The sequence below is a fragment of the Gastrolobium bilobum genome, unplaced genomic scaffold (assembly GCF_033153095.1).
Source record: "Gastrolobium bilobum isolate Gb01-03AN ecotype WA unplaced genomic scaffold, APGP_CSIRO_Gbil_v1 utg3596, whole genome shotgun sequence".
Taxonomy (NCBI): domain Eukaryota; kingdom Viridiplantae; phylum Streptophyta; class Magnoliopsida; order Fabales; family Fabaceae; genus Gastrolobium; species Gastrolobium bilobum.
This window is the reverse complement of record NW_026896786.1, coordinates 1-11,427: the sequence shown is the minus strand read 5'-3', so window position 1 is coordinate 11,427 and position 11,427 is coordinate 1. Positions and strand designations below refer to the sequence as shown.

The window sequence follows — 11,427 nt, the reverse complement described above, 5'->3', positions numbered from 1 at the left end:
TGAAAACACGGAGAACGGCATATTCTCATTAATAACATTTGTGTAATTATCCAGTCACTTTCATATTATACTTTCGACAAGGAGCCATAACTGCATCTTCGAAAAATTGTGCAAATCTCTTCTGAGCTTTCTTGCGGGCCTTGTCGCTCCATGAACCGATAACAAGGTAATCGGTGTAAAACCATGTATATGTCTCATGTATGAAAGTAGTGTTATTTTGATTTAACGAGAAAAGGGCAAAAAGGTAACATTGGTGTAAGAGTTATTAGAAGGTATTAAATAGTTAAATGTTATTGATAACTGTTGATAGGTGGAGTTATCAAAAGTTATAAAGCATTTAGTTTTCATAAAAAAGATATAGAAAACGTAAAAGAGAAACTTTTCACCATTAAAGATCTTCCGCAATCATGGATAAAGGTTAGTGAGTTCAATGGTAAAAATTGTGAAAGCCATGAATTTCTAAGATCCTTTTATTACTTACATGTGGTATCAGAGCTCATGTGTTTGGAAATTCATACTTTCCTGTATTTGAATTATTGATTTGACTTCTAAAATCAATGTTCAAACAACCAAATAACTTTTGAAATTTATTTAAAAGAATTTATTTTTCTTTTCTTTTTTCGAAAAATCGAGAAAGTCATCAATTTAGCTTTTACATAATTGAAGTTTTTTCTCCAATTCGGATGTGGATTCATGCTTTCATAGCAATTATATGTCATCTATGAATTATCGGAAAGCGTGATTACATGTATAAGGAATGAAAACAAAAGTTTTCATCAACATTAACACTTACGCATGTGTATATATTTTGAAATAGTTGGTGTTGCTAGAATTGTACTAAACATGAAATAATTATAGTCCAGGCACTGTGTCTTAATTTTGTTTCGTTCAAGTATGTAGATTATGGTTACTAAGAATTGCCATGATAGTTTTTATTTATATTGATATTTAAATGAACCCAAAATCCAATATGTTGTTCTTATAAACGTGATATGACTTTGTGATGGTGGTTAGTTCTTTGAATATTTTCCACAGTAGCACAAATGTACGTAGAGTTCATATATATTCATGTAAAGCCCAGTGACATTATATATGTATTACTTAATGGTTTTTGGAACATAAATCAAATATATCTTTTAATTTTATTTTGGCATTTAAAAATAATAAAATATATATATATATATATATATATATATATATATATATATATATATATATATATATATATAACATTTATGATGTTGTCTTATAATTATTTATGAAATGTTTATGGTTTGGAATTAAATATGGTGGATTAGTTAGTCAGCAAAGTGGTCAAATCCTTAAGGATTGTCTTAATTCCAAATATTATCATTATTTTTCAATCACCCATAACCTTGATGCCATGTTATGAAAAGTATTGTTTGTGTTGTGGGTGAATTAAAGTTCATTATTATAGGACAGTTAGGGATCAACCCAAAGGATGATTGTTTGTTTCATAGTAATGAACATGAATGTTGGTATTGTTCATACACTTCTAGTTGAATTTAGATATCCAAAGATGGTAAATATTTCTAGTTGGGGTATTCATCATTGTCAAATTATGTGATATCTCTATTACCATCATTATGGTTGAATGTTATATATTAATGGGTCCCCAAAGGTGAACATTGATATACACTCAATGAATTATGTGTGATTCTGTGAAGCATGTTAGTATGTGATATGTTTGACTCAAAGCATTAATGTTTTCAAATTTAATTCCTTGCAGTACCTGTTGCCACACATTCGTTATTCTCAACTATTGCAGCTTTTAATGGACTGAATCTCTCTGAATGGAAGGAGCAAATCGAATTTTACCTTGGGGTAAAGGATTTGGATTTAGCTCTTAGAGAAGATAAACCCAGTGCTATTATTGCTGAAAGCAATGAGGATGAGATAGTCCATTTTAAGAACTGGGAAAGATCCAATATGATGAGTCTGATGTACATGCGAATGAGCATTGCAAGCAATATTAAGTCAACTCTTCCACAAACTGAAAGTGCTAAAGAAATGATAAGACTTGTGGAAGAGTGCTCCCAAACTACTGACAAGTCTCTTGCTGGGACACTTATGAGTACATTGACCACCATGAAGTCTGATGGTTCACGTACTATGCATGAGCATGTTGTTGAAATGACAAATATTGCAGCAAGACTAAAGTCATTGGGAATGGATGTGGATGAAAATTTTCTGGTGCAGTTCATTTTGAACTCATTACTATCTGAGTATGGTCCTTTCCGAATGAACTATAATACCATGAAAGACAAATGGGATGTGCATGAATTGCATAATATGCTAGTTCAAGAGGAAACCAGAATTAAGAACCAGGGAATTCATTCCATCAATTATGTGAAACATCAAGGAGCTAAAAAGAAAAATGGTAAGAAACATTAGAAGAAGGGAAAGGGACCATTAAAGATAAATGAGGCCTCCTCTTCTCAAATTCGCAAGAAGGAACGTGACGGAAAAGGATGTCATTTATGTGGTAAGGTTGGGCACTTCAAAAAGGATTGCCTGAAACGTAAGGCTTGGTTCGAAAAGAAAGGTAAGTCAAGTGCTTATGTATGTTATAAATCAAACCTAACCGAAGTTCCTTATAATACTTGGTGGATTGATTCTGGATGTACAACTCATGTTTCTAATACGATGCAGGGATTCCTTACAATCCAAACCACAAGGCCAAATGAAAAGTTTGTCTTTATGGGCAATAGAGTGACCAGTGGAAGCTGTTGGGACGTATCGTTTGATTCTTGACAGTGGACATCATTTGGACTTATATGAAACTCTTTATGTACCTAATATATCTAAGAATTTAGTTTCTATTTCCAAACTTGATAAAGCTGGGTTCTCTTTTAAATTTGGTAGTGGTTGTTTCAGTTTGTACAAGCACAATCATTTGATTGGTAATGGTACTTTATGTGATGGATTATATAAGTTATGTCTTGATAATCTATATGCTGAAAATCTTATGACTCTGCATCATAATGTTGGCATTAAACATGCTTTAATGAGTGAAAATTCTGCTTACTTGTGGCATAAGCGTTTGGGACATATTTCCAAAGAAAGAATGGAAAGATTGGTTAAGAATGAAATCCTTCCGGATTTAGATTTTACTGATCTGAATGTTTGTGTGGATTGTATTAAAGGTAAACAAACAAAACACACAAAGAAAGGAGCCACAAGAAGCACTCAGCTTCTTGAAATTGTACACACTGATGTATGTGATCCTTTTGATGTTAACGCTTTCAATAAAGAAAGATACTTTATCACCTTCATTGATGATTTTTCACGTTATGGTTATGTCTATTTACTGCATGATAAATCTCAAGCTCTAAATGCTTTAGAGATTTACATTGATGAAGTTGAAAGGCAATTGGACAAAAAGGTAAAAATTATCAAGTCTGATAGGGGTGTGAGTATTATGGAAGATATGATGAAAACGGACAACATCCAAGCCCATTTGCTAAATTCCTTGAAAAGCGTGGTATTTGTGCTCAATACACAATGCCCGGAACACCACATTAAAATGGTGTATCTGAAAGGTGTAATAGGACCTTACTGGATATGGTTAGGAGTATGTTAAGTAACTCTTCTTTACCCATTTCATTGTGGACTTATGCTCTAAAGACTACTATGTATATGTTAAATAGGGTTCCTAGTAAGGCAGTTCCAAAAACTCCTTTTGAACTGTGGATTGGAAGGAAACCTAGTTTAAGGCACCTGCATGTTTGGGGTTGCCAAGCAGAAATTAGATATTATAACCCACAAGAAAAGAAATTGGATGTAAGAACAATTAGTGGTTATTTTATTGGTTATCCAGAAAAATCAAAAGGCTCTTATTTCTTAATTACGACTTATTCCCCAGTTCGACAAAAGCTCCCATTGATCTCATGGAATCATATTGAATATTTGATGATACATTCCGTACCTTATAGATTTTATTGTCCTAATCATACCACAAGGATTATTGAAACTGGAAATGCTAGGTTCATTGAGAATGGTGAAGTTAGTGGGAGTGAAACACCACGTAAAGTGGAAATTCAAGAAGAGAGAGTTCAAGTTCCCTTGACTTGTGTCTATAGTAAAGTTGTTGTTCCTCATGTTATTGAACCAGTTAATAATAATGAAGAACAACAAATGAATGATCCCACTACTTATGATGAAATTATTGTTAATGAATCAAATGAATCCATAGTAGAAGAACCACAACAAATAGCATTAAGAAAATCTCAAAGGGAAAGGAGATCCGCTATTTCTAATGATTATGTGGTATATCTACAAGAGTCTGAATTTGACTTGGGTATTCAGGATGATCCAGTTACTTTTTCACAAGCCATGAATAGTAAAAATGGTGACAAGTGATTAGATGCCATGAAAGATGAGTTGAAATCTATGAAACAAAATGATGTTTAGGACCTTGTTGAGTTACCAGAAGGGTGTAAGAGAGTTGGTTGTAAGTGGATCTTTAAAACCAAACGTGACTCTCACGGTAACTTAGAACGTTACAAGGCTAGACTAGTTTGCAAAGGGATTCACTCAAAAAGATGGCATTGACTCTAAAGAAACTTTTTCACCAGTTTCAAAGAAGGATTCTCTAATAATTATTATGGCATTGGTGGCTCATTATGATTTAGAGTTACACCAGATGGATGTGAAAACTGCCTTTCTAAATGGAAATTTAGAGGAAGATGTGTACATGGACCAACCAATGGAGTTCATAGAAAAAAGTAAATAGCACATGGCGTGTAAATTAAAGAAATCAATATATGGACTTAAACAAGCTTCTAGACAATGGTACCTTAAGTTCAATGATACCGTTGTTTCCTTTGGATTTAAAGAAAATGTTGGACAGGTGGCTTCAATACTCAAGAGGGGGGTGAATTGAGTTTTACAAAATCTTTTCGCAAAGTACCTCCTTTGATATTTTAAAGACTATTTCTTCAATAAAGTGATTTAATAAGGAAATGTCTAATTGTAAAAGCAAGTGTAGTGATCAACAAAGTAAGCAAGCGAATATATAAAGACAATCTAAGATGCAATTTTAATACTTAAATAAAGATATTAAGGTTAGAGAGATGGAAAACTAGATGTATCCTGGTTCGGTCACCACCACCGTGAGCTACGTCCAGACTGAAGTCGCTCGATCAATTCTTTTCACTAACTATCAAGTTTGAGGGTGCTTGACAAACCACTACAACTTTTCAAGACTTCGGGCTCTTGATGCCTTACACTTTTTCACTCCAAATTTTCTTAGGAATTTGGTGACCTTTCAAGTGTGTAGGGTTCACTCCCCTAGCTACTCAAGTAATCAAGGAAGGTGTTTAACAATGGCTAAGTACTCTCAAAGTACAAATAACACAAGTTGAAGGACAATGGAATATGACTCTCTTACAAGAATAAAGCTCAAAAAGAATTTATGATCAAGAAGACAAGAATAATGCAAATAGGATGAGAATTACTGAGTAATAATGATCAAGAAGTGTGTCCCATCAATGAGAACAATAGTCTCTATTTATAGAGGGCCCCCATGGCCTTTTTCCTACTCATTTTCGCAAACTAGTCGTTTTATAGCCGTTATTTTTGTCTCTGTACAGTAGGTAATCGATTACCATTAAATGGGTAATCGATTACCATTAAGGGTAATCGATTACCATTGTTGGGTAATCGATTACCAACCTGTTGAAAGGTTGGTTTTCGCCCTAAAATGGTTTTCTCTTGATTCACATCATTTTCAAATATTGTTTAAACATTTTATGAACATTGAAAAGTATGTTTTCATGTTAAGAATGTATTTGAATGTCAAACGATGATTTAATGCATGTATTTGAAAAAATACTTTGAGCTTCGTTCTTGTAAAGAATCAATTTACAAATAATCCTAAGTCTTACAGTATATTACTCTGAGTTTGGACTTAGAGACTTCTATTGAAGCTTGAGTCTTGATCTTGTTTAGACTTCTTTTTGATGGTTGCACCTTGAAGCTTTCTTTCCATGTTTGTTATCATCGAAATCGTTGAACCTTTTATGTTCTTTTCATAGAGTGCATTGGTTCCACGATCTCCCCCTTTTGATGATGACAAACTCAAATTGAGAAAAAGATTAGTATAACATGTATTTAGACAAGTATAGTATTGAAACTCCCCCTTAATATATGATTGATATACAATGTGTCATCTAATCTTCCTTTTATATTTGAGTTTTATTCTCCCCTTTTTTACCTTAATATATGCTTATGATTTTTTGAATTTATGTATCTTTCTCCCCCTTTGACAACATCAAAAAGCATGAGTGGAGAAATAGAAATCGTGAAATAATTCATGCAAAGAGCGAGAAGAAAACATAATAATCCACAAGAGTTCATAATAGCCTATAATCTAAGCAACTATAGTCCATAAAGCTAGAGTCCTAGAGATGCAAAGTATCCAAAGTAGCATAGCAAAATAGAAGCATAGGATAAGTCCAAAAGCATAAAAAATTAATAGCAGGGACTAAAAGTCATCAGAGTCATGTGGAGGCGGTGGTGGTAGAGATGGAAGAGGAGGAATGTGAAGATAGTCCTCAATGCGCTTCAGACGAAGCTCCATATTAGCATGCCTAGAGTTCACAGTAGCAAAGCCGGATTCCACAGTAGTGTTTAACCGGTTAAGAGATGTGAGAATGGAACCCAAAGTATAATCTGCGGAGGAAGACAAGTCAGCAGGATGATCAGCGGCTGGAGGATTAGTGTCCTCGGCAATATCAGCAGGGGCTGCTCCGGCTTCAGAAGGAGCAGTTGTTTTACACCAAATACCATTAATTTTTTTGATTTGCATTTGGGCCAGTAAATTCATTCCAAGGTTGTGGATTCATCGGACAGAATCTCACCATCCATAAAGATTTGCTGATGACGCAGAATCTCAATAATTGCAGTATCATAAGGAAGTGCCCCAGAAGAGTTCTTAGCTTTAATCATTTGAGAGCAGATAAAGTAGGGCCAGTTGAAACTAATTCCAGAACGGATAACCCACATCAGAAAGAGATCAGCATCAAGCACCCGAGAGTAGTTAGAGTGTCGCGGTGACAACATGTGAGTGACTACGTAATGTAGAATCCGGTTGTCTATAGTCAACAAAGAGACGCTGAACTTTGATTGAGAAACTATGATGTCGGGTTCCACAATTGACTGCGTGAAAGTGTTTTTGTTATATTCAGGAAAATCATACACACCATACTTGTGTCCACTGTAGGCAAGACCTAAGATACAAGGCCATTCCTCAGGAGTTACTGAAAAGAGCTTGCCCTTGATGTCGGCCTTGAGTGTGTCATTTGCAAAGCTGAGAGTGCAGTAGAAAGCTCGAACCATATCTTCTGAATATCTCTCGTTGAAGAGAGTCAAGCATAGGACTCCAGCATGAGTCAAGAGATCACAGATTTCAAAGCCTTCATCACTAATGAATTAGATATCCAAGCATTTTGAAGCGATGACTTGGCGGGAGGCATAATGTTGCTTGAATGTGGCATATTTAGCAGCTGTAGAAAAGTACTTGCCATGAAGACATGAACCTCGGAGTCTCTTACGAATAGATGATGAGGCCATGATTTCAAGGGATGGAAATCCTACATAAATAAATTGCATGAAGTTAGATTCCCAAAAAAAAATCTCAGAATAAATGAACATTTGATTATAATCAGAAAAATAATATGTGTATACAGATTTATTCAAGCATATATGATAAATGCAAGGGTAGCAAGAGGGGATAGGTACTTGGATATGTAAGGAACAAAATAATAGCCACACAGAACCATATGCATTAAAAAAATAAAAAAATAAAAAAAAATAAAAAAAATAAAAATGAGTGAAATGGCCACATATAAGATTGTCACATAATAAGCATAAGGCACTCATCAGGGTTCATAGACTAGAGGCATGTGAGAAGTAGCCAAATCAGATTACTGCATTATATCGGGAATTGAAGTGCAGCCAAGCCAAAATTGAAAACAAGAAATGTTCAAAAAAAAAAAATGTGAAGGACAGAGCATGCAGCAAGTGTATGAGATGCAGCCATAAGGAATTTTTGACATGCAGCTAGGCATAAAGAGGTGAGATCACACAGAGACAGAAAGAGATTGCAGTATAAAAATTGAGAGAAACCAAAGCAAGAGAAATGCGTACACGAAATGCACGATTATAATGTCATTCAGTACCAATGGTGTACACGAAATGCAGGCCAATAATACTCGAAAAGAACTAAATTCAGCATGAGACATGGTTAGGGTTGACAGCAAAATAACAAATATATGATGCTTCTCATGCCATTTTGACAAGCATAAGACAGTGAGGCAGCAAAAAAAAAATTGACCGAAGGAAAAAAAAGATTCACGGTGCAGATTCAAAGAGGAATGATCACAAAACCAAAATTGCACAGCCATAAATCATGATAACATATTTGGACCAACTGAGATCATAAAATTAGGCAGAAGCAAAGAGATATAGGCAACATAACTCATAATGTATCAGTAAAGATTATGAAACCGAATGCAGGGAATAGAATGATTAAAGAAAGAGAGCATTCGGCAGTCATGAGGAGTACCTTGCAGGGACCAAAAAAAAATGGACAGAGATGTGCATTTAGTTATAATAAATTCAGCATTCCATCCCAGGTTAACAGACAGCCCAAAAAAAAATATACACAGGAAATGATAATGGGAATGAACCAATTAAAAGAAAGTCAGAGATGAAAACCCAAAAAAAAAAAATGAAACCCCAAGAAAATATAAAATCCCAAAGGCAATTTCATGAATACAGTAAAATAAATAAATAAAAGAAAAAGAGAAAGGTCGTGATGCAGAGACAGAGAGCGAGAGGGAGATAGGTCGAAAAAATAGAAAAGATAAGTGGAGGGGGGAACATGCATCGGCCATGAGAGCAAGGGAGAAGGAGTTCTTTGTAATGGACCTTCAATCGGTCAGCACATAAAGCATATGATAGCCACAACAGGTCCTGCTACAATGGAGAAGGCAAGGAATAGTGAGAGCTTACCGTGGAAAAATGGTGAAATCAGAGAGCCTAGAAACAAGTAGATCAGGAGTGCTCAACGAGGAGAAATAGACGCACGAGGAGGCGCACAAAATGTCTACACTGGTTCGAGAGTGAAGAGACGAGAGTGAAAGGAAAGAACTAGAAAGAGACGGTTCTATTCGAAGATTTAAATTGTTGAGCACGTTTGGTAATCGATTACCATGAATTGGTAATCGGTTACCCATGCAATGGTAATCGATTACTAAAGGGTGTTTGGCTGATATGGGACACGGAACAGAGATGACAGAGGAGAATCAATTAAAACGTGTGACAGATTTAACCTATTAATTTTACACACAAAAAGCTTTTCAAACACATGTAATGATTTCCAAAGATAGAAATAAAAAAATAGGAGGATTCAATCAATAGAATAAGTGAAGTAATTGAGTAAATGGTGATGCAATCATATATAGGATGGATCAATAAGACCAATTTCTCTTCTTAAGTTATAGAATACTTCCCTTGGGAGTGGTTTGGTGAAGATGTCGGCCAATTGCTTTGAGGATTCCACAAATTCCAAGATGCAATCACCACTTTGCACATGATCTCTTATGAAATGATGTCTAATATCAATATGTTTAGTTCTAGAGTGCATTATGGGATTCTTTGTGAGGTTTATGGCACTAGTGTTATCACACCTTATGGGGATGTGATCAAGTTCAACCCCAAAGTCCTTGAGTTGTTGTTTCATCCAAATGATTTGAGCACAACAACTACCGGCCGCCACGAATGGCTTCGGCCGTGGACAAAGCCACACTATTTTGTTTCTTGCTATGCCAAGACACTAAAGAGCAACCAAGAAAGTGGCAAGTGCCACTAGTGCTCTTCCTATCCAATTTGCATCCCGCAAAATCGGAATCGGAATAGCCTATTAACTCACATGATGCACCCTTAGGGTACCATAATCCCATTTGTGAAGTGCCTACAAGATATCTCATAATTCTTTTTACGGCACTTAAGTGTGATTCTTTAGGATTAGCTTGAAATCTAGCACACATGCACACACTAAACATAATATCGGGCCTACTTGCGGTTAAGTAAAGAAGTGAGCCGATCATACCTCGATATTTAGTAATTTCTATGGATTTACCTCATTCATCCTTGTCTAAAGAACAAGATGTACCCATGGGAGTATCAATGGCCTTGGAGTTGTCCATTCCAAATTTTTTGAGTAACTCCTTGCAATATTTAGCTTGATTAATGAATATCCCATCTTTTTGTTGCTTTATTTGGAGACCAAGAAAGAAGTTGAGATCTCTCATCATAGACATCTCAAATTCACTTTGCATGAGATTAGCAAACTCTTCACAAAGATTAACGTTAGTGGCACCAAAGATAATATCATCAACATAAATTTGTGCAAATAATAGATGATCATCTTTCTTCTTTATAAAAAAAGTTGTATCTACTTTTCCTCTTGAAAAACCTTTTTCTAAAAGAAATTTGCTTAATCTTTCATACCATGCTCTTGGAGCTTGCTTTAAACCATATAAGGCCTTTTTGAGTTTAAAGACATGGTTAGGTAAATCAAGATCTTAAAAACCGGGAGGTTGATCAACATATACTTCTTCTTGAATATAACCGTTTAAAAAGGCACTTTTGACTTCCATTTGAAAGAGTTTAAAATCCATTATACATGCAAATGCAAGTATTAATCTAATAGCTTCTAATCTAGCAACGGGAGCATAAGTTTTATCATAATCAATACCTTCCTCTTGATTATATCCTTTAGCAACAAGTCTATCTTTGTTTCTAGTTATTATGCCATTTTCGTCAAGCTTGTTTCTAAAGACCTATTTGGTTCCAATTATTGGATAATCATTTGGTTTTGGCACAAGTTCCCAAACTTGCCAAGAACCAATGTTCATCAATAATTGCTTCATTTATGGTCTTAGGTTCAATTTGAGAAACAAATGCTAAGTGATTACAAATATTTCTAATTGAGTTTCTAGTAGTTACCCCTTTGGATATATCACCAATTACCGCATCAATGGGGTGTCCTCTAGCTATTCTCCAATCTTGTGGTAGATTGTTTCCATCATTGGTTTGTTGACTTGGTGTTTCTTCGTTGTTTGCTTCCTTTTCTTTTTGCCTTTCATCTTCCTCTTTGTCATTCAAGTTTATGTTTTTCATGCTTTCTATAACATCATCATCACAAAGTTCCTTTCTAGGCAAGGCGTTGTTAGTCTCATTAAATACAACATGAATAGACTCTTCAATGACCATTGTTCTTTTATTATAGATTCTATAAGCTCTACTTGTAAGTGAATATCCTAGAAATATGCCTTCATCGGCTTTAGAGTCAAATTTGCCAAGGTTTTCTTTTCCATTATTTAAAACAAAACATTT

At 34.9% G+C, this 11,427-nt stretch overlaps 1 protein-coding gene across 1 annotated transcript; it reads left to right on the top strand.

The window, feature by feature from the left end:
• Window positions 1–407: 407 nt before the first annotated feature.
• On the top strand, window positions 408–2,415 carry LOC133301984 (uncharacterized). Its single transcript, XM_061501692.1, has 2 exons — window positions 408–417; window positions 1,751–2,415. The coding sequence occupies exons 1-2, from the start codon at window positions 408–410 to the stop codon at window positions 2,413–2,415; spliced, it is 675 nt and encodes a 224-aa protein (XP_061357676.1).
• Window positions 2,416–11,427: the final 9,012 nt, after the last annotated feature.